We start from the raw sequence: 24,896 nt of genomic DNA, 5'->3' as shown, positions 1-24,896 counted from the left end.
AACTGTGGCCATCACTGGAATGTGTACCGCTCGTGCTAGCAATGCCGGCCGGCATGTCCCCGTTTTATTTACGGTGCTTAAAATTGCCCCCATGGCCTAATCTTCGGCATGGACTTCCTATTGACGCATCCTGCCCTGATCGAATGTGCCGCCGGTACTCTCTGCCTAGAACTTCCTCTTCTCCCAGATTCTCACCCTGAACTCCCGAATAGCCTGTGCACCACTGACTTTTTCCGGATACCGCCTAAAGCTCTCACATGCGTTGAACTGGCAACACTCTCTCCCGTGCTCGACGGGGATTACATCGTGACGCCGATTGCCGATGTTCTCCTGGCGCGTGACAATACTCTCCCACACTCCGTCGCAACCATCACCTCTAACCTAACGTATTTACCTGTTCTCGATTTCGGTTTCATAACACAAGTTCTACCCCAAGGAATTTCGGCTGCCACGCTAAGACCCTTAATTGACGACTACGTCACCTGTTTTACCGCAGACGTATGTCCCGATCACCCACGTCTCTCGCAGGATGCCACGCGCCTCGATGCGACCTTACGCTCCATGGTCGCCCCGGACCTCAAACCTGAGATGACAGCCGCGCTATGCCGCCTTCTGGTTTCATACCGCGACATATTCGACATCAACAGCCGTCCACTCGGCCAGACTTCACTCGTCAAGCACCGCATTAACACAGGTGATTCTTATCCCATTAATCGGCGACCATACCGGCTGTCTGCCGCCGAGCGTAAAGTAATTCAACAAGAAGTCACCAAGATGCTAGCCAAATGAATTATTGAAGCCCCTTCCAGCCCTTAGGCGTAACCCGCTGTGCTCGTTAAAAATAAAGATGGCACGTGGCGCTTCTGCGAGGATTACCGCCATCTGAATAGAATCACGAAAAAGGATGGTAACCCTTTACCAAGCATCGATGACGCTCTCAATTGTCTCCACGGCGCTCGATACTGTTCTTCAATAGACTTACGTTCCAGCTACAAGCAAATTGCTGTCAACGAGAAAAAAACCAAGAGAAGACTGCGTTTGTAACTCCAGACGGCCTATATCAGTTCAACGTTATGGCGTTTGGGCTATGCAATGCCCAAGCCACGTTCGAGCCCTCTGCTACAAGGGTTGAAATGATCAACATGTCTTTGTTATCTTGACGATGTCGCTGTATATTCCCCAACATTTGAGACCCACCTTCGGCGTTTGTCAGCTATTCTCGACATATTCCGAACTGCAGGCCTTCAATTAAACTCTTTTTGCCACTTTGGACGCCGGCGAATTGCAGTGTTGGGCCACCTTGTCAACGTCTGTGGTGTGCATCTGGACCCGGAGAAAATTCGTGCAGTCACTAGTTTTCCTGTCCCCCGTCAGTCAAAGACGTACAGACTTTAGTAGGACTTTGTTCCTATATTAGAAGGTTTGTGAAAGATTTCGCGACAATCGCTCGACCCCTCACTGAGCTTCTGTAGAAAAACGTCACATTTACGTGAATTACCGACTAAGCTCCTGCTTTTTCTCACCTACTGACGACTCCACCTATATTGGCTGACTTTGACCCATCCGCTCCTTTAGATTTCCGAACCAATGCTAGTAATCACGGAATCAGAGCCGTCTTAGCCCAACGCCAACGGGGACACGACCGAGTTGTCGCCTACGCTAGCTGTCTTCCAACAACTGCTGAGCGATATTATTCCATTACAGAGCGTGGACGTCTTGCTATTGTTTGGGCAGTCTCAAAGTTGAGCCCATATTTATATGGCGCAAATTTCTCTGTGATAACTGACCCCCACGCGCTTTGTTGGCTTACGTCACTGAAGGATCCTACTGGCCGGCTAGGGCGCTGGGCTCTGCGACGGCAAGAGTATACATACACGGTGACGTACAAGTCCGGACGCCTACTTCAGGACGCAGACTGCCTGTCCCGCTACCCAGTTGTGAGTCGATCACTATGCCTGACACCGACACCGAGCCTTGCGTCTTTTCCCTTTCGTAAATGACATGCATTGATTATGAGCAGCGTATGATGCGTCCTTGCGTGCTATCATTGAGCGCTTCACCATCTTACAACCAGTGCCATCCCTCATTCATGCTCCACGATGGTGGATTACACCGCCAAAATTTTGAGCCGGATTCACCGGCCCTGCTGCTTGTCATTCCGAAACACCTTCGCTCTGAAGTTCTTAATGAACTTCATGACCTTCCGACTGCTGGTCATCTTGGTGTGCCACGCACTTACGACATACAATGCCAACGCTTCTTTTGGCCAGGGCATGTACACTCAGTCAGAAGATGCGTCGCGGCTAGTGAGAAATGTCAGCGCCGCAAAACACCATCAAAACTTCCCGCCGGACGCCTTCAACCACTTGACATTCCGTCAGAACCGTTCTTCCGCGTTAGCTTGGACCTACTTGGCCCTTTCTCTTTGTCTTCCTCGGTAACAAGTGAATAGCCGTGGCCACTGACTACGCCTCCCGTTATGCCATCACACGAGCTCTTCCAACAAGCTGCGCCACAGATGTCGCCGACTTTTTCCTCAAGGACGTGATTTTGCAACAGGGAGCCCCACGGCAGCTGCTTACAGACCGTGGCCACACTTTTTATCGAAGATCATAGCCTACATCTTGCAGTTCTCTCAAACAATACACAAGCTGACTACGTCATACCATCCGCAAACCAATGGACTCACGGGGCGTCAAAATCGAACTCTTACAGATATGCTCGCTAAGTATCTTTCTACCAACCACACCAACTGGATATCGCGTTGCCGTACGTCACATTTGTCTGGAATTCTTCGCGCCATGACACTGCCGGTTACTCTTCATTTTTTCTGCTGTTTGGCCGACCACAAACATTGCCTCTAGACACCGTCAAACCCTGCAGTACCGCCCAGTGAATATGCCATAGACGCTATCACTCGGGCCGCTCACGCACGCGAAATTACCCGTACTCGCCTTCTGACCTATCAAGAGAAGACGCGCGTTTGTATGACCAACGACACCACGACGCACACTTTCAGCCCGATTCTTTTGTCCTGCTCTGGTCTCCGACCCGTAATGTTGGCTTAACAGAGAAACTGCTTACTCGCTACACAGGTTCATACCGAGTCCTTCGTGTTGTTACTCCTGTAATGTATGAAAATGGTCCTGCCACCCCATCACCTTCATGTGCACAACAGGCTACCGATATTGCACATGTTGGGTGCTTCAAGCCCTCCCACTCTACTAGTGAAGTCAACATTTAGATGTGCCGAGACGGCGCTTGTGCCGCCGAGGGTTATGCTACATGCATGCATATTGACATTATAGGTGGCGACGCGCGTGTGTGACTGACGAGAAAGACGAAGGGTGGTCTCTGCTGGATCACTTGTGAACCAGTCACGCCATTACCACTGTTTTTAAATACATCTAATCCACAGCCTCGTCGATATGTATATACCACCCCTAGTCCCACGTAACGATTGCTTTAAGTTCAGTTACTTTCCACGTGCTATTGAAGATTGGAATATGCTGCCAGAGTCTATAATTGGTTGTTCCTCGCTTACATCATTTGAACAGAATCTAAAACGTTTATTTTCCGAATAACAGTGACATATGTTTTTTTTTGCGTGTGTGTGTACTTTTGTTGGTTGCATGATCCTGCAGTAGTTGTCTTTCAAATCTTCAGCGCGGTACAAAAGTGCCGCCTCAAATGCGTCATGTGCTGTTCTGCGCGTATGTATTGCATCGTATGTGTGTTCCATTTATGTATGTTATGTATAACTTCGAGTTGCTGGTCACAATAGTACCGAGAAATTATCTCGAGACCTGTACGGTACTTCTTTTTTGCAAATAATTGTTTGTACTTCCACCCTGTAACGGCCCACTTCTGGGCTAACAGTATAAATAAATGAAATGAAATGAAATGAAATATGGCGTCTCATCTTTTCCGTAACAATATGCGCAGAGCCCAGAAATCGTCGAACGCCTTTTTTGTCTGTCGAAGCTTGAAATGTGGCCATGGCGACATGCTGCTGAGGATCGGGCTAAACGCCCGATCCTGAGAAGTTGTTAGTTCAGCGCTATGTTCTCGTCTCTTCTATGTCCTCATGTCGTTTGCGCTGTTAAGCACTTTCTTCGTCTACCGAAATGTAGACGTGGGACGTAGCGCGTGGGCAGGATAACTGCTGGTCATTAAGGGTAACTGTCTGGACTTCCAGAGAAAGTAAGCGGATGAGGGGGAAACAGCAAGTTAGGCGGTCGGATGAGAGTATGAAGTTTGCGGATATTAAGTCGCAGTAGCAACCACATCACCAAGTTTACTGGTGGAACTTGGAGATGCCTTTGTCCTGAAGTGCGCGCTGACAGGCTAATGATAATGATAATGATCCGTGACAAAAGTACGTCAGTGGAGCCATGGCGGACTCGGCAAAAATGCATTCGTATAAAAAATCATGCGAACATGAGCTCCCGCAAAGAATAAAAGTGAATAGTGAACTCAGCCGCAACTATCATCTTGTGGCTGTGCCACCAGTGACAGTCATTACGTTCTGCAACACTTTCAGGCACTATAGATAGCGCTGAGAGTTGACCTGTTGACTGCCCGTTGCACCCTCCTCTCTTTGAAGGCGAAGAACAGAAAATGCTCAGAGAACACAAAAACACTGGAGGCCAGTTCCACTTTGCATTTTTCTTTTTTGAAGGCAAAACACACAAAATGCATTGTGAACGCACTGTTCTGCCTTTGCTATGCCAAGACAGAACAGTGCTGGCGAATTTCTCTCGTAAGTTACTTTCTGTATATTCAAAATGAGTGTATTAAATTGTTGTTTTATAGTCATTCATTTTAATATTTACACCTCAGTGTGTGTGTGTATGTATGTATGTATGTATGTATGTATCGTTTAAATGATAATCTGTTTATCAATGACGAGTAAGTTTGGTAATGATTTGGCTGAATTCGCTTCTAGTTCTTTTTCTTCTGAGCCATTATATATTTCAATTTATTTTTACTGCTTAAAAGTAAATGTAACCTTACACAAAATATGTGCTTTCAAAGAAGTTGTTTCATTTGCCAAAGTACAGTCATAAGCTAGAAATTGGGTAAATAGAACCAACCAGTGAAGATTAGTTTAGAGCATAGCTACTCTACACGGCATATATTGCACACAATGCGTTGGTCGAATATGTCAAATTTCAACACATCAATTTTAATCATAATAAACAAGCTATCACCCGTGATTGTATATGTGTGTGATATTTATGCATCTTAGAATACCGGTTGGTAATTACTATAAGGTCACAAACCTAGTCAAGCTGAATACACAAATTTTGTCCATGCACATTTCATCTGTACTGGAGCTGTTGTTAATAAAAAATAAACTTTAGTTTAAAAATTTGTTGTAGTAACCAAAAGAAGAGTATCTCTCTACGACACAAACCAAATCGCCATTGTTCTCTTCCGCTCTGGACAATAGGGGACCCTCTCAGCAAAACTCGATTAACTCTATAGTTCATTTTAACCATTGAGAGCAACATTACACTGAAGCGCGAAGCATGAATGATAGCGGGATAGAAGACACAAACTAATCACTCTGTTTGTGTCTTCTCTAACTGTCCGTGCTCTTTGGCCTCGCTGCACGTAATGATTCCCACCAAGTTAGCACGATAACATGTCTCGACAAAGGCATCAACTTGGCCGCAAGCATTTAGCTTGCTGCATGTCTAGATTTTCTTCAAAACACCGTGACGACTGATTGCTGGTCCAATATCCAAACACGTGAAAAGTAATATATCAGGTATGATATTGGTATTTCAGCACTGGGCACTTTTGCGATAAGAAAGGATGAAGGGGAAAATTATGAACACTGAAGTATGTAATTTATGAAGGTGCACAGCACAGCGCTTTTGGTTCAAAAAGTGAGTGAAAGAAGAGAGCGTGAAAGCCGCCTTCTCAAAAAATTAGTACTCGCCACCACGCATTTTCTTAGTCCGGGCAACCTATTAATAAAAAAGAGTGCTCGGAGACACTGCGGGTCGAACCCAGTGCCTCCTAGTTCGTAGCTCAGTGCTGTAACCACTCGTCTACTGCAGCAGTGCTTGCTTTCACCCTATTGCTCATATATCGTCAATGCTTATAATGGCTCTAAATGCAAAAACGTCTGGTGAAACGCGATCAAAAATAGAAAAAAAAAGCTAGAATGCGTTTGTCCAAGGTAACTTGAAGATAGAACCCGCCACGTGTGGCTGTATAATCATGCACTATTTAAATTGTACACTACTGTCATGATGTTGGGATAGCCTGCTCTAACGTACGCTACCTTCTTATAGTTTGCCAAATAATAATAAAAAATGAAAATATATCGGCCTGTGACAATGCTAATTAACCATTATGAATTCACTGTCACTAGTGTCACATTCACTAGATGAATACTCAGTTTGTTTCCACTATAGTTATTTAAAGAAGATTTCGCTCATCAACTCACAACTCTCCTAAGCATTGATTCTCACATCTAAAGACAGTCACACTTCATCTCGATTTCTGTGTGGCTGTCACTCCCATAAAACACGTACTCCACTTTTTTACGCTCTCCAAGCATCCGACGCTGCTTTCCGAAAACATACCTTGGCGTCTGCTGGGTCAGAAAATGGTCTTTATTACCTATCAATTTCAAGCTTTCGCGGAGACGAAGCGAGAATCTTTCTCTCTCTCCCTTTTTTTCGTCCTTTTTGCACGTGTGATAACGTCTCTCGACTTCAAGACTCGTATACACGTCCCTTGCTTTGTTTGCTCCAACAACGCTGGACGAAATATTTGCACCGTGTTTTATGAAAAGCATTAGCACTCAAACACCTCCGGACGAGTCTCCCTCGTTTTACGAAGACACATATCTAAGCGTAAGCGTATGCACGTTCTCGCATCCCGGCTTTATAAAAATGCTGCAGTGCATGAAACCTGCGAAATTCCGCTCACAATTTCATTTGATTACTGCTGTTCTACATTTCTGCAGAATTCTTCCGCAGGCACAAAAGTCACTGCTGTGTCTCGTAATAAGAATATTGTAAGAAAGGCAACATTTTACGTCTAGGTACAAAGGACCCTAACGTTCACCACTCTACCATGTTCGATTAAACCGGATTAGTTCAGTAGCAGCGCAGCTTCATTAAATTATAAGGTAACTGGTCACGTCAAACAGGGGAAGACATTTAGGGCACATTTTCAAACATTTAATGCATAAATTTATGCGTGGTTTCATTGATGTGGTGTACCTGGAGTGTTGTTTACTTGTACGTGGCGAGATAGAACATGGATTATTGCTTAAGGCCATCGAGCAATTTTCTTTTTAGCTACGGTCAATGATAAAGCGCGAGCGCTTGACTTTGCACCGCACACCCAGGCATCTATCTCAACGCGGCATCGCGTAAGCGCTGTAGCAGACGCCCATAGAGATGAAACTGAGATGCAGCAAACAATTGGCTATCATCGTATACTCTCGAAGCTAGACGCTTTGCGTGCTACCTTGATATTATCGGCACACACTTCTTTCCTTCCTTCTTGTTTCATCGGCTATTGTTTGTTCTCCTCGCCCTCTTATGTGCCGAATAAGTTAAATTCGTACCCGCGCTATAGTAATCCCTCTAGATAAGAAAATTCTTGGCTAAGAAAATGCCTAGCAAAGAGAAAGCTTTGTGAATTCGGCCCCAGATCATCACAGGCTGAATTAGTTGACCACAGCGGAGGCTCATCGTCTTATTTACTTTTGAATAAACGATAGTGTAAGTAAGCACGTGTGTAAGCGGCATTACTCCGTGAGACATGTCTGTATCGGAGCACCCATGCCTTATGTACATTTGCTGTACCCTTTCAAGAAGCCAACACATTTTTGAGCACGCCCACTCACGCAGGCTTTTCTCGCTGCAAAGGCTCTCCACCAAGGCATTCACCGGTTGTTTCCATGGGTTAGAGTCGCAACTGCCGTTACCGTACTCAGCAGCACAGCCTCGGACGCCCGTATCATTCTTCAGCGCCCTAGAAAACAGACAAAGATACCGTGTTGCTCACCATAGTGCATGAAGCTGCCTCACGGTTGCTTTCGAAACATCACCGCGCTTTCAATTTCACAAGTTGTGGCCTCTTGCCTGCTAATGAATAGCAAGAAAGAAACCAAGCACGTGCGAGAATCAGACAGTCATGTGTGCTTACTCCGAAGTTGGCAACCTGAGGTGCATGCACATCCCGAGGTTTCACAATATTTTGCGCAGAAAGGAAAAGCTTTGTAGCTTGCAGCGCAATATAAAGTGAGCATGCGTGCACATCATAGCACGCACTTTGGCACACCAGCACAGTTGCGAAAAGGACTAGTGAATATTGTGAATGGAACTTGGGCATGCAACTTGAGCAGCTCACCGACTAGGCACATTGCTCTGTTAAGATTTCTGTCAATGTTTTGGCAGTGAGCTAACGATCATATTCAAGACAATATGATCGCTAACATAAAAGCAGAGTTATGCGTAACGCGTTACATGAAATGCAGTGTTTGCTGCCAATTACATTTTCTGGTAAGTCTGTAAAATGGTCGAATAATTTTTCAGTTACAACATCGTGTATATTTCAATTACTCTTTCTTGTTATTGATCTTAGAAGCAGACCATCGTCACATGTATTCTATTGCACAAACATGCTATATGACGTCGAACTTGCTTCATGTAACACTGCGCATTTTTATCATTCATTTCAACCACGAACCTCCAATGGTTGGAATGGCCTTCCCGCGGATATTGTGAACATCCTTCATCATGAAGAGTTCTGCTATTCTGTATCTAACATTGTATACTCAGACTTTTTTTAAACACACTGTTCACATTTCGCTCTATTCTTTTATATGCGTTTCATTTTACTTTTTTGTTTTACTGTGTTTTTCTCGTTTTTTTTGTGACAAAGTGTTGTTACCACTCCCCATCTGTAATACTTATATCTCTGAGGGGTATAATGGAATAAGGAGGAAAAAAAACTTTATTCAGGAAAAGGAGGTAATGCAGGCAGTTGTGGTCGGATCCTCAGTCCAGGACTCCGCTGGCGCGAGTGTATCGCTGGGCCTGGACAAGCAACGCTATTTGGCTCTGCTTGGCTTCACCCGCATGCCATGCCTCCCACTGCCTGTGTAACATGTGTGGGTGGGTAGTAACGTGTGGACTGTCGATGTGTGTGGGCCTTTTAGAGCACTCCGGTGTTATGTGGCTGAAAGTCGATGTGTCTGAAAACCATGGACATGTTTCTGTAAATTGCTTGGGATATATTCTACTCAGGTGATAAAAATTTGGAAAGCTATTGGTTTGTATGGGTCACCAATCTCTGCATTGGCGGCTATCCAAGTATTTATGCGGAAGGTCATACTCTATTGGTTGCTCCCTTTTTGTTGAAGAAGGATGTCTTGTGGACTCGAAACGGGTTCAACGTCAGTGCCTGCCATCGCTCGGTTGGTGAAGCCTCGAGCTATGCGGTCTCCCATGACGTTACTCTCCAGACCTTCGAGAACAGGACGCCTTATAATGTAACGATGTCCTGTTTAAAATTTTACACATTAGTTTTGCTAGCGTACCTCAGAGAAACACTCAGCACGCCGCCTGCGAATCAGAGAGCACCAGCACTGATTCTTTCCTGCTTTCAGCGTTAGATACGGCTATGGATATTGCTGCCACCTCTGCCACTGTCATGAAACGTGTTTTTACCGTCGCCGTTATGGTGTGATTTGATGTTACGATTGCCACAACACGTGTACCTCTACTCGCTTTACTGGCGTCTCTACAGACGGCTTCAGGTCTACGTTTAAATCATTGGTGCAAGGAGTTTGCTCTTGCTTTCATCCTTCTTGCGTGGTATGCCGGACGCATATTTCTGGGGATACACTCTAAGGCAAAATTACCCGAAAAGGGAGTAATGGAGCCCGATAGACACGCGTAATGAACGGATAGACCGTTGAGGAGCAACTACAGAGGGGAGCGTGTGGCGCGAAACCACTTAGTCTTCACTAGGGATGAACCGCCTGGGCAATCCAGGCAGCACAAAAAGCGTTGCCAAGGTGACTAACCCTCCTTCTCTACAGAACACATGTCTTTCTCCTTCTCTGCTGGCTCAGTCTTTCCCCGTATTTTGCCGGCGGCGGTTGCGTAGCGTCGCGCTCGGAGTGCTCGACCACGGCTGCCTGGATTTGACGATCTAAGAATTACGACATGGTGCTTGTGTGTACGCCTGGATGAGCGTGGGCTGCTGCTTTAGTGTTTTGCTGCACCCATGAAGTCTGTAGCAAGCCTCGACAGGCCACCACGCCGCGCTGTATATCTCTGGCTTCAAGATAGGCACGACCAACACACCGCAGCAACAGTTGGGAAGGCCAATATGGCGGCCGAGAAGAGCAGGCTTATCAGATATATACGTCAGTCCGACTCAGGGCAGAAAACAGCGCTGGATTTTAAGGCAAGTAGGTCTTCATTCTTTATTCTACTCTACTTGTAGCGCGTGCGATACGGATCGTGCTTGCCGGCAACGGGCTTGGTCTTGTTGTATATCGCACGCACGAAAAGCATCGCGAAGGTCAGCTTCGGTGTGCGCAGTTCACCTGTGCTTTGCGACCACCTAGGAATTGACCGCCAGTGCCGTCGGCCTCCCGTACGCTCGCTCATCGAGTGCTCGCCTGTCATCGCTGCCGCGATGAGCTCCGTGCTGACGATAGTGGGCTGAGACCTCGTCGCTGTGTTGGGATTCGTCGAAAACACGTTGCGGGTTCTCGTAAAGAGCTTGGTTGCAGTATGTCGCGCGCTGTAAGTGCACCAGCACGGACTGGCGGGGCTTTCGTTAGCGTCGGAACTCACTCAAAATTGGTCGCCATTACAGTTGGCTTCCCCGTCACTCAGTCGGTCGCAAGCAGCTCGGCGCAGTCCGTTGGCCGCGGCGGTGGACTCGCGTTTGCTCACTGCACTCACTCGAGTTTGTGGAAAAGGGCCACATTACCGTTGATTTCTTCGGCGCTAGCTGCAAACCCGCTCGGCGCTGTTCGTGGCGGCGGCCAAGCGTACGCTCGCTCTCCTGTTCGAAGTTCGCTGGCGGCAGACACTCCGCGTGCACTGCCCTGTTTGGTCTCGTGTTTGCTTGCTCGAACTGAACGAGGTCGCTCGCTTAGGACTCGCTGACTGGTTAGCGACACGGTGGTTCCCGGACTTGTGACCGCTTCTAAGCTGCTGCGCCACGGGGATCGAAATGAGTCTTTGACGATGTGTGACATCACGGTGAAATTATTAGCATGTCATACCTCACGTATGTTTTAATTTGACCTTGCATGTATTTCTCATGCGCATTTGTATTCATCCTCTGTCACGTGTGACTCACTATTTTACATACTTATTGTGCAGCCATGGGCACACACCGTGCTGAAGGCTGTAAGCGCTGGCGTCTGCGATGCCCGTCATCCATCTCTTTCCTCAGAGCAGCTTCAGAAGGACTGTGTGAGATGTGAAGGTAAACTTCTTTGTGTGCATATTTTAACGCTTGTTTTTATATTAACGTGCACGTACTTGTCATATGCGTGCATCTTCATCTTCTGTGACGTGTGCCCAACTATTTTGACTATATTATTGTATGTGCAGCCGTGGGAACACGACAGGCAGAAGGCTGCGTGCACTGGCGTCTGCAATGCCTGCCATCTATCGCTTCCGTCGGAGGAGTTCCCCAAGGAGTGAACAAGATTTGACAACGACACTGGACTTGTACACTTCACCTTGAATTCACTTAAAAGAATGGGGAAACTTCATGTGTATGTAGAAAAATAAAAGATTTCGATGTCTCACTTTTGTCTTTCGTTGTTGCCGTGACTGTGAAAGTCGTTGCACATGGGTGGCTAACTACTTTTTCGCGTGTTCTTTTCTGCGGAATTTGTTTCTCGCTGCGCAGAAAAACAGATGAAAAATGTATTAGGCCTGGCGGAAAATAAACAAAAAACAATGTTTGAACTGGGGACAAAAAGTTCATCCGATTGGAGTATTTGAGTGGATCAACCGTTTGTCCGCCAAGGTGCAAGAGTGGGGAATAACGGTTACCTGGTAATGTGTAAATGTGGGGATTAACAGTTGTTCTATAAGGTGCAAATGTGAGTACTAAATGTTAGTCCTTTGTGGTGAACTCTGGGACTAACAGTTACTCACTAAGGTGCAAATGTGAGGACTAAACGGGATTCTCTTGAGGAAACTAACAGTTAGACCCGGTGCCGTTAGTCCTTGAAGGAATTAATTGTTGTGGCAGCCCCATTAGTCCCTAAAATGACGAACCACACACCCTTTTAACACCCTTTTGCCTTAGTGTAGGCGCCCCAGTTAAATATCAGCGTTGTTCTGCATCTATTATCGGAGTTTTCTCGTCACAAAAAAGCGGGCGCAATGTGAATCGCATCTTTTTCTGAATTCTTCACCAGTGAGAGCTTCAATTGAGTCTTTCCATTGGAGTTAACAGCACCGCATCATCATACTCCTCCGAGGTATTGTATATGCCCAACGTTTTTACCCTTTCTGCTTTGGCATATTCCGGAATCCCAATGCTGTTTTGAAAGCTTTCCTTATGAAAGTGTTCATTTGTCTTCTCTCCTGCTTTGTCATTGTCTGATGCGGCAGCGCGTACGAAACTCTGCTGATATCAAATGCATGAATGAGTGCAATTGTCTCTTTCTCTTCTAGCCCCGCTTTGCTGTTTGTTATCCACTTAATCATCCGGGCTACATTCTTTGTGGTTCCCCGCAGTCTTTGCAGTGTAATTTTCTTGTATACACATTCCTATAATGCATATTACTTCTGCCTTCCTGATTAATAGTCCATCCACCAGTACTTTTATTGGTATGAATTCCGTTTTCTTAGCGCATCTCACCCGAATTATAACGATTTCAGTCTTTTCAGGCGAGCATTGCATCCCTGCTGCGGTCACTAAAACTTGTATTTTATTGAGGGCCTCCTGGAGGGCGTTTTCTCCGTCCGCATAAGATCCACATTTTGTTCATGACGTGACGGCGTCTCCATAAAGAGCTGCTTCTATACATTTCATATTTTCCAGGTCATGAGCTAGCTTTTTCAAGCCGATAATAAATAGCATAGGAGATAGCATGGCTCCCTGGGGGGTGCATCTATTTGGGTAGTCAAAGGTATCAGATGTAACCGAGCCGAGAGATATGGCAGCTTTCCTGACTGTAGAAATGACCGGACATACTTATATATTCATTGGCCGCAGTTAATTCATTCGAGATCTTGCACTATCGCCTCGTGAAACATTGTATCGAATGCTTTCCTGATATTCAGCGCTGGAACAAACTCATCGCTCTGTTCGAGTTTAATACTTAATTTTTCAACAAGAGTAAATTAACATGAGTAAACGCCAATTACTCCGTTATGAGGGATGACTGCGCGACTGCTCTTCGAAAAGTGATTACTCCGTGGATCTTTCCGCAGCTTCGCACCTCGTGTAGCCATCTAGTGACGCTGGATGGGAGGTGCACTGCCCGAGTACATATTGACGCTTTGACCTTCATGGGCAGTTTTGTCGTACTGTCGCAATGCGCTAGGCAGGTCATATTGAGATTAGACTTTCTTCAAGAATATGGGGCCATTTTAAACCTTTGGGAAGAACGTTTTCACGTAAAGCATATTCTCGGGATTGCGAATTGCGTATGATGGCGTTGTGTGTATTCGATAGTTCAGTGACAGTACCACCCCGTTCCAGTGTTCTGGTTAACGTGCTAAGCGACATCAACCAAACAGCTCTTAGAGTTGTGGAAGGCATCGTGTCTGTGCTTTCATCTCCTCAAGTATATGTCATTCACGGCCTCATAGTATTCACACAAGAGCTTGTGAAATTTCTACTAACGAATTTCAGTCCTGAATACCAGCACTTTATGAGGCAATATGTCATCGCTTACTTTGAAGAGCTGGGAGGCTCGAGAGTCACCTTGTCACTCGCGCAGTTATTTTTGGGTCCTCTCGACGACAAACGGTCTTCGGTTAAGCTTGATGTGAATTTCGCACTATCGACTTCACAGCAAAAGAGTGTTCGCTCCTTCCTGTTTTCCTTCAGTTATTGCTTGGCCCCAACGTCCAAAATCAAACAGACGCCCGTCGCCAAGCACAGAGTCATAACGGAGCCCAAGGAAAGGTCTATTCGACAATGTACTTATCGTGTTTCCCACAAAGAACAAAACTGCACTCACAACCAAATGCAACAAATGCTTGCTTACTCCATTCAGCTATCTACAAGCCCAAGGGCATCATCGGTTGTGTTGGTAGAAATTAAAGACGGCACATTGCGTTCATGTGTTGATTATCGCAAACTGAACATCGTGACAAAGAAAGACGTTTATCCGCTTCCTCGCATCAACCACTCACTGGACTGTCTTCGAAACACCCGATATTTTTCATCCATGGATAAACGTAGCGGTTATTGGCAAATCGAGGTCGATGAGCGTGACCGGCAAAAAGCTGCCTTCTTACTCCTGACGGGCTCTTCGAATTCAAGGTGCTTTCTTTTAGACTACACTCTGCTCCCGCAAACTTTGAATGAATGATGGACACAGTCTCGTCTGGTCTCAAGTGGCAAACGTGTCTTCTCTATTTAGATGACGCTTTCATTTTTTCAGCGACTTTCGAGCAGCCTCTTCAGCGTCTCCGTGCAGTACTTGAGGCGCTCCTTTCAGCTGCCGTATCACTCAGGCCGAAAAAAATGCCCCTTAGGCTACGAAAAGCTCAAGTTTCTCGGCCATGTCATCAACAGTAACGAAATTCACCCATACCCCGAGAAAACACTAGCTGTCGCTACCTTCCCCACTCCAACGAACAAACACGACGTATGCCATTTTCTGAGCCTTTCTGCGTACTATCGTCGCTTCGTTCCGAACTTGCCGAAAATAGTAGAACCCTTATACCAAGAAGTATGGCAGCTTGGGCTAATGGTATGGCACGACGATGGTTATAGCGCGAGAACAAAACGACGACACAGAGACAAGGACACGAAAGACACTCGTGTCCTTCGCTCGTGAAAGCGCTCGTGTCTTTTGTGTCCTCCTTGCCTCTGTGTCGTCGTTTCGTTCTTGCGCTATAACTATCGTCATGCCTTATACCAACTCACGAGAGACAACGTTTCTCTTGTGTTGGCCCCAGAACAACACAAAACTTCTTGCGAACTACGATGACGCTTCGAGACTCCTCCAATCTTAGGTCATTTCGACTGAATCGCCGACACTCAAGTGCACACAGATGCAAGTAATGTCGGCCTCGGAGCCGTCCTTGTGCAGTAGCAGGAATGCATTGAACGAGTGATCACCTACGCTAGTCGCACGTTATCGGCTCAAGCAAACTGCTCCACCACAGAAAAGGAATGCCTAGCAGTAGCGTGGGTCATAGCCAAGTTCTGACCGTATTTGTATGGGCGACAGTTCAAACTAGTGACCGATTATCACTCTTGGTGCTCGCTGGCAGGCCTCAAAGACCCGTCAGGCTGCCTGGCTCGATGGAGTCTGCGTCTGCAAGAATTTGACGTTACGGTGGTTTACAAGTCGGGACGCAAGGACATCAATGCTGACGGCCTCTCACGTGTCCCAGTCTAGTCGTTTCCTCCTACCAAACTAATGACGAAAGTTTTCTCATGGCCGTCTCATTCACCGACTTGGCTCAGAAACGATGTGCTGACACAGAACTTTGCCCAATCATCGACAATCGCCAGGCTAAGTTTGAACAGCCACCACGGACATTCTGACGCACAATTTCATTGTTTTTTCTCTGTGACAACATCTTGTACACCGGAGCTTTGATCCCAACGCTCGGACCACCCTACTGGTTGTACCACCTGCTATGCAAGACGACATCCTCAAGACGTGCCATGACGAACCGTATTCTGGGCCTGTAGGCTTCACGCATACTCTGGCTCATATTCGCCACACGTACTACAAGCCCAAACTGTCCCGTACCGGCAAGCACTACGTCAAAACCTGCCGAGACTACCCGCGTCGCAAGACTCCACCTATGAAACGTACTGGATTTTTACACCCCGTGGATCCACCCTGAGCACCATTTCAACAAACTAGCATGGACTTGCTAGGTCCAATTCCGAACTCCTCAGCTAGTAATCACTGGATAATGGTTGCGACAGACTATTTAACCTGTTACTGCGAAACACAAGCACTCCAGCGCGGTACGGCAAGTGATGTCGCGGACTCCTTCATTCATGCTATCGTCGTCCGCCAAGGTGTACCAGTCGTAATTCTAACCGACAGGGGCACGACCTTCATCACCCAACTGCTGGATGAAGTGATGACACTCAGCGTCACCGTACACCGCCGAACGACCGTTTACTATCCGCCAGCTAAAAGCTTAACAGAACGGCTCAATAGGACCATCACAGACATGATTTACATGTATGTCGACGTGGACCATAAGAACTGGGACTGTGTCCTCTCTTTAGTAATTTTCACATATAGCACCACCGTTCAAAAAACTACAACATTTACAACTTTCCGCCTCCTTTACTGTCGCGAAGTTACTACATGTTAGAAGCAATGAATTTACCTGACGCCTTTACGACCACCACCTAAAAGGCTGACGAGTGTGCGCAGCACGCCGAAGAAAGTCGATATTTCGCTCGCTTGCGCATTCGCTCTCAGAAGCAATACGGTGCTCACAGCTGCAACCTTCACCCCAGGGAACTCAATGATCACCCCGGAGAAAAAGCTGGGAACCGTTTTTTCGGTTGCTGTAGCTTTTTCGCCATTTGTCAAGTATGTACTGGAAGCAGCGTCGCCTTTCGAGAAGTAATCATGAAGCGTTATCTTGCGGCATTTTGGCGTGATTATTGAGTGTCATAAAGGGGCGCTGATTGACACAGAACACAAACAACAACGCTATACACGTAGGCAGCGTATAAAAGAGGGTTACTTTGTATTACTAGGAAACAACGCGCTCAGCTAAGTCCGGGCAGTGACATTGAATGCGAGGAACCAAAAATTTAGCGATGATACATGTCGGCTAGTAAAGTTTGACCTTAAACAGCAGCACTCGTTTCTCCACTGGCGGAAAGATTTACGGATATACATTTCCTCTGCTTCCCTTCAGGGGTCGGTCAGGTCGCACTCGCCCAGTTTCTTGCTGTGCGCGCGAAACATCTCTCGTTTGTGATTGCACCCATACGGAAGGCCGTTTGTTTTTGTTGCGTTGTGATCCTGTGCCACAAACATGAATGAACTCGGAGGAGTTGAAGACAGCAGTAAAATTTCGGCGAATCGCATTATAATGCTCGAAACAGACCACTGATAGCCAAGGATGGTGCACATTACAGCGTAAACAAACTTCTTTTGCATGTGCTGGCAGCTCTCATTGGAGTTCACGCGTTCTAAGGAATTCGTTATGGTGGACAGTGCCATCAACAAGACCGAAGTTTATTCCTTCATTACTATCGAACCGATCACTCGAGATTTTGTGTGGCACGAGGCTGACCATGTCCGTGCTGGTGTAAGTGCTGCAAACGTGAATTCACGTACTAGTTATAACAGTGCATACAAGGCATATCGCATGGCATATCAATGTTGCGTGGTAGAATATCCTGTACAGTTCCGAATCTGTTGAAGTAAAGGAAATGACGGCTGCACGCTGGCCAACAACGGTGGACTCCTTACCTAAATGCTATCGTTTCAGCGAGCAGAGTGACGAAAGCTACAAAAAACAAGATCATTACGTATTTTTGCGCGTAATTAAGCTTTCTAGCGCATATATGCAGCGAACGTGCTGTTTCTAAGTGAGTAGGTATGGTCTGATTCCATGTGCATATTCGATTGAGGCCAAGTGAACATTTCTCAACAATAAATACCTTGCCCTCAAAGATTGCGATTAGAGTATTTCATTGAGATCATAAGTAACAGTGCAACTGTAATGTTAACCATGAGTGCGAGAATATCTACCTGAACGTAATGACCCCGTATCTGCATGTAATCTCCGAATGTCGTCAAAAGACGATAGTCTTGCGTGGGGCGAAAGTGAACAAAACGTTTATTTCATGTTCTGCACAAGAAAATCACTGAATGGCATTCGCAGGGCGCTGCGTCAGAGTGCCTCGAGCGTGCAGGGGAGGTGAACAAACGGATGAATCACATTACACGTGAGGCATGAGCGCCATCTGGCAGTATTCTTGGAGAACGGAGTACGTGGCTCCAATACGGGTGTGCGCGCCCGTCTCGGAGGTGATTAGGTGTAGAACGCAGGGCGACAGCAGGTGCCACCACCGTCTCGTCTTCGTAAAGACGGCGTTGCAAATGCTTGATGTTTCGTGCAAGCGTTGCACGGTCAGCGCAGCTTGATAAGCGCTACGGTCTTTAAAATTACTTATGTATGCCTTTTTTAGTAAAAGGTGCACATGCAGTATACCTGTTGTTATGGTGCCCCAGACATGCGCAGTAATTGCTTTTTAAGGGACAATTCCACAAGTATGAACGCTAAACCTTGAGCAACATTGGTGGGCGCTGCAGATGAGGTCGGTTGTTTCAAGTACCCGGTGCCATTAAGAGTGGACAAACACACAAATTTACACACAGACAGACAGACAGACAGATAAAAATGCGTTGAAAGTCCCCAAGAAAGACGATCATTTTTAAAAATATTGCGTGCGAAATCCTCTGGCCAACGTGCAACATAGCACACTGTGCTTGTTCCACAGGCTCTATTGCAACTTTCCTTAACTTCGTGGTAAAATCCTAAGCCCCCTCACCGTACATTTCGTCGCCTTTTTAACTCTTTCAGCATCCAACGGTTGCATGGTTCAACCAACGGCTTATTTCCATCAATCTTTTTTGCCGATCGCCATTGCAGAGGGGAATATAATGCCAGGTAGTGTTGCGACCAAGCGTAGCCCCTTTGTGTGTAAACAGTTGCTCACTAATCACGTCACACTGTAATATTCATTACGACCTACACTGTTCTGCATGTTTCGTTAAATTGTTATGTTTTTATTTTGCAACTACACAAGTAATCTATTTCAATGAGATCTGTGTTTCAAATTCGTGACCTGACAAGTCTCAAGTCTAAGTTTCTATGCTACCAGCCCCCTTATATAACACACCAACAGGTGTCTTTGAGAGAAAAATAAACGATGATGATGATGATAAAATTACCTGTTGTGTATCGCAAGCATGTGTGGCTGCACGCTGTAAATTAAAAAAATGGACTAAAAGTTATCACTGCCTCAGGACTGCTTAACATATGGAGCTGAACATAAGAATAATTTCAATACACATGTGGTCACTCTCATTCTACCTTGTGAACGGAGCCGTCCTTGAATATTGAAACACACTTCACCAAACGAGGACCACGCCATCTACGCTTAACAGAGATTAACGACTAGCAATGTCTTCGACCATCAGGTGGGTCATCTCAATGAAGCGATTTCGAAGACTAGTCCATTCAATGGTGCGACGAGAGGCCGTCGCTCTAAACGACCACTGTACCTGACGTTTACTGCATTGTCCTTCTATTAGTTTACGTTTACTTACTCTCTTCACAAGAATATAAGCATATATGCCTGAGGAGTGGGATCTCATGACTGATATATAGGAATGTACACAATCTGATCAAGTTGCCGCCGATAGCCACGTCACAAAGGAAAGCTGATGCCTCTGTGCCTCCCCACCAGTCGGGTTGGTGAACCTCCCCACCCCCCAAATAAATCCTTGGGTAGAAATAGCAAGGCTATTATTTCCCAGAGATTGATCAAGTCAGAAACTCAAACACTATTGATGTATTCGTCGGCATTGACTTCTATTGGCCACTTGTCACAAGGATTATGCCGAATTATACCAACGGAATCAAAGTTGTCGACACCCCTTTAATCTGGGCTCTACATTGGCCAGTAGCCCCTGCCACTACTGTCACGTTTTGCAATATGTCATTAGTTTTTAAGACAGTGACAGGCTCTAAATTTACAACGGACAATTACTGGGACTCTGAAGTAATTGGATAAAATTGGAGGAACACAAGAAGACCCCAAAGAAAAGCCCTGTTCTGGATTTTATCAACACCATGTAAACTTCACTGCGTCATTGAAGCACACGAGATGCTCCAGAAAGGGAATGATTTAATTAACTCTCATGAAAAGACAAGCCACACAGGTTACTAACGCCACACAGGCCAACTGCACGAGCACTTGGCCTGTGCCTCCGTCCTCATCGTCGTCTTTTTTCACACTATCTACAAAAGAGCACGTGCATTGCTAACATTCGGTCATCCTTTTATGCTTAACGTCCCCGTTAAGTCGCTCTCTGCGAAGTTATTGGGTATTTTTCAAGTCCAAAAAGCACACCAAGGGAAGATCACCAAAATCAAAACTTGTGGCTCTTGGACTCCGAAATTGCCCTCCACATGCCGGTATAGGCACTATCTGGGGCCTGCGTTCGCACCTCTCTTTGGGGAAAACATTTGAATGTTGAACCTAATAAACGACAAAACATTGAACCTAATAAACTACAAAACTGGGATCGATAAAAACAAATACATCAGACCACCAACATACATCTCATCTCGACGGGACCATCCTTTGAAAGTGTGGATATATGTGCCGAACATCAACGTATGCAAATACTTCTTTTCCTAAAGCTATTCACGAATGGAACAGTCTTCCCAAAAACATTGTGACCGCCTCTTTCACAGCGTTTCGTTCCCTTTTAAAGCAGTATGTGGTCACACAATAATATTCTATGCTGTGATTTAGGTATTTTTGATTTGGTTTTATTTTTTTAGTGCCGTGTAATTCAACTTGTCCCCTCTGATTTAAATGTACTTTGAATTTGTAAACCACCCTACAAAAATGCCCCCAGAGGGCGCTGAAGGTATAAGTGTAAATAAATAAAAAAAATGTTCGCGGCCCCAGATTTGGCTTGGTCCACACCAGTCGTCACGTTTTGGCCACCTAAAATTATGGCATGTGCCGTGCGCGTGCCTCCTCAAGGCCGGTGCGCATGCACAGACTGGGACAGTGCTTAACAGCGCAGACGACAGGAGGGGATAAAAGAGACGAAAACGAAAATTGACCAAAATTCGGTGAGCATCCAAACCTGGACAAGGTGGAGCTGCTTAGCCTCGTAGGAAGCACCGTTGGAAGAGCGAAAGATGACGAAATTGGTCGACTCATCCAGGAGGAAGTCGAGTGATTTCCGCAAGACGTCAAGGCGGCTTGACAACAGTCTAGCGCCATGATCGCCAGCGTATGAAGGGCTGAAGTCAAGCTTTTCTAATCTGATAAGGAAGGGGGTTTTGTGCTTGTGCCAAAGCATTTGTATGACAGCAAGGCTGAATAAACCATGCGGAAGAATTTCAAGGTGCTCTCAGCCATCAGATGAACTGGAGTGAGGACGCGAGCGGCAAAACTGTGCGACGAAGTAGAACTAACCACTCTGGCAAAGTTCGTAAAATCGGCAAAAGGTCTGCGCTTCTCGGTCTTTTTTTTTTCAGTAAAAACACACAAAGAAGGCAATCCCTTCATAGCAATCGTTTCCGAGCGCGGCACTTGGCAGCATCCTGTTGCCTTGTATCTGCAGAGGTCTTTAGCAGTCCTGTTCATCGATGACCCCTGTCGAATTAGGAGCCCAGTCACCGCCAGTGATTACCTTCTGGACTGGGTGCCCGAAACGAGTACGTGCCTTCTCTGTTGATGTGAATAACTTGTTTTATTCTTTACCTCATGACCTTGCGTGCGATGAAGTTAGCCAGTGAGTTGAGCGTTATGGCTGCACCAAATTTCAGAATGCACGTGAAATTCTCGTTCACAAGGTTTTAGAACTACTGTGGTTTTATCTACTTTCGACCTTTGTACTTCACAAAGACACCTTCTACACTCAGCGGGAAGGAGTGTGCATTGGTTCTTGTATAGCTCCGGTTCTTAATGACCTTTTACTCGCGCGGTATGACAGAAGTCTCATGGCTAACCTTCATCAGAAAGCACAGTTAAAGTGATCCACTACGTTGACGAATTTTTAGTGTTTTACCCAATCTACTAATTTGACCCCCGACGAACCACCGGTAAGATTTTCGACGTATTTCGGCATGAAATGAAGCAACTTAAATTAACGTTAGAGCTTATTTCAGATGACAAGCTACTATTTCTAGACTTAGAAATGCTTTATTGTTGGACCATGTCTGTTGGCGGTACAAGCCACGCTCAAAGAAAAGCCTTCTTCCTTTTACGTCCACCCATTCTAAGCTAGTCAAGCGTGGCATCGTTTTTCTTGCCTAAAAGCTGCTATAACTCGCTCTTGTTACCACCAGGTAGAATGTAGTTTTTCAAACCAAGTCCATCGCCTTCAACCAGTCGGTTTTCCTATTCTCCTGCTAACTTCCATCACCTAGACTCTCCTTACGTCACTAAGAGTGCCTGATAAGGGACAAAGCAACAACCTGCTCAACAAACCACATTCTGGCACGGCTGTTATTCCCTACGTACACGAGGTCTCCCATAAACTAAAGAAGGTCACTGGCTAAAAAAAGTTATTGCTATGTTTTTTCTCTTCTATCCCCTTCTGTCGTTTGCGCTGTTAAGCACTTTCTTCGTCTACCATGCGGCACCAACCAGCTCAATCAAGCACCTTGATAATGCACAGACTACCTGCCCGAAAAAGGCTCAATAAATAATTTGTACAAGCAATCGTTTAGCCATCCTCCTTTAGCTGCTTGCTTACTGAGTCGATAGGAACAAGAACAACAAAAAATACGAAAAAATACCCAACACTGACGTCCTAAATTCATCGCAGCACTGAAAAAGTGATCAGTTTGCAACGTCAAACATTGAAATCCACATTGACCATCTCGGCCGTATTGACTGGCTTGACGATGCGGAAGGCGACAAAGTAATGAAAGAATGAGAGCACAAAAACTTCAGTCATCATAGGAACTTAGTACAGTAGAGTTCTTTCAACACATAGTGGAATTTTTTTAAACACACAACACACGTGTACTGTTGTAGCAAAACACTGTCAGCAGCTAACACACCAGATTATAGAGGCCAATCAAATGCAAATGCTGGGTGATTGATGTATCAGCATGCCTTCGCTTGCTCTGACTAAAAACTAAATCGAGTTTGTGGCTTTGACACAATATATCGTGAAAATGGGCTGAGGTGTGGCGTTGTAACCATATCACGAGATGATGATTGTCTTGCTGAGATGCAATAGGTTGCGCGATTTCGCAGTGATATTCTGTTACGAGTATATATTTTCAGCGTTTTCGCTAATAAAATTTCAGTTGAAGTTAGCGTTCTTTCTGTCCTTGTCTCTTCTTCTGTAGTTACATCGTAACTACTGCCTCGCGGCGGTGGTCTAGTGGCTAAGGTACTCGGCTGCTGACCCGCAGGCCACGGGATTGAATCCCGGCTGTGGTGGCTGCGTTTCCGATGGAGGCGTAAATGTTCTAGGCCCGTGTGCTCAGATTTGGGTGCACGTTAAAAAACCCCAGGTTGTCAAAAATTTCCGGCGCCCGCCACTAAGGCGTCTTTCATAATCATACAGGGGTTTGGTGATGTTAAATCCCACATATCAATCAATCAATGAACGTCGTAACTACGCGTTGTCTTGCGCTGTGCAAATATGCTGGGGTATTGTTCTTGTTGCACTCATCTGGTTTCAATTCGACATTCCGACCAAGTTGCTCAGAGTCGTAAACAATCACTGTGATTTCTAATTTTCTCTCAGGAAGCACATCACGTCCGCAGTGTCCGCGAACGTTGGTCACAGAGAAATCGCTAGACGTAGTGATGTAATCCACAGAATCTTTTTGAAGCTCACGTTCCATCGCTGTCACGTGTAATTCAAGCTGCTGCTGTGACGACGCCAGATGAGCAAAATGACAATTGTTTAGGCCGTAGAAGTGGAACGTGCTTCCCACCTTGGCATCCGTGACGTTGGGCAGTTCGGTGGACGTTCGGCTTACCGACATGTCAATTCTTTGTGCATCACCGGCGACCATTGGGACAGGGGCGATTTCTGCGGTAACGCTGTCTGTGCTCAACTTAGCTATACAATAACCGAGGTTTTTTGTCACGGGAACATGCTGGCTTCAAAAACCATATAATTCATTCGGTGTTTGAACCATTTTGATGCCGAATAATGCCGTCGGTGACACACGCAACAAGCAACCGGAACTCCCTGCGTCAATGAGACCTATTAGAGTTGAGTCGTCGTTGAACATCACTTCTATAAGCAACACATGACCGGCCCCGGGGCCGTTCTCCGACATCATTCATCTCTTTATGCAACAAAGCCTGGCAGTTGCGTTGAGGGTTATCAGCTGCTTGGCAACGCTGACATTTCAGTGGGTGCTTAGGCTGAGGTCAATCGCGTGTGATGTGGCCGTAGACAATACAGGTATAGCAATTTCTCTCACCGAGATGGTTGGCCGAAGGCGATCCCAGACATCGATCTCCTCTCTCCAGTGATGACGCAAGGCTTCGGTTGCGAGATTCGAAAATATCCCGCCATTCACGTTGGATGCGATCGAAATCCACGATGTCGTGAAGAAGGTCGTCGCCGTCATCATGCGCCCTTCCCAAAAGCATGGTGCAGAGTTCACGAGACTTCAACTTCGTCAGGATTTCTTTTCGCGTATCGGTAAATCGAGGTAAACTACATGGCACAAACGCACCTTGGCATGGAAGTGGGCCAACGTACTCTCGCTACGCTGCTGCACACGTTCTTGCCTCCTGTGTCATCTTCCCGCAACGCTAGTCTGGTTGATGAAGGAGTGACGAAAGCGTGTCTCGAACTCTTCCCATGACATGATCTGGGAGTTTCACGAATGGTACCAATCCTTGGCAGCTCCCACTAGTCAGGCCTTGGCCGTTTCTAGCGTGTACGCTGCTGGCCACCCGTG

The 24,896-nt window shown here is 46.1% G+C and overlaps 2 protein-coding genes across 6 annotated transcripts in view; one reads left to right on the top strand and one right to left on the bottom strand.

The window, feature by feature from the left end:
• The window catches only part of LOC142818109 (uncharacterized), a 495,850-nt gene that overhangs the window by 366,972 nt on the left and 103,982 nt on the right, over positions 1-24,896 (top strand). The window lies entirely within an intron of this gene.
• The window catches only part of LOC119173543 (uncharacterized), a 699,991-nt gene that overhangs the window by 614,132 nt on the left and 60,963 nt on the right, over positions 1-24,896 (bottom strand). For all 3 annotated transcript variants that reach the window (XM_075896447.1, XM_037424351.2, XM_037424350.2), the window contains exon 3: positions 7,880-8,007. In XM_075896447.1, the coding sequence (XP_075752562.1) occupies positions 7,880-8,007 (128 nt within the window). The remainder of the gene's footprint in view (positions 1-7,879; positions 8,008-24,896) is intronic.

This window comes from Rhipicephalus microplus, chromosome 5, assembly GCF_043290135.1.
Source record: "Rhipicephalus microplus isolate Deutch F79 chromosome 5, USDA_Rmic, whole genome shotgun sequence".
Taxonomy (NCBI): Eukaryota; Metazoa; Arthropoda; class Arachnida; order Ixodida; family Ixodidae; genus Rhipicephalus; species Rhipicephalus microplus.
The sequence above is the reverse complement of the archived record's forward strand: the minus strand, read 5'-3'. Positions and strand labels throughout refer to the sequence as shown.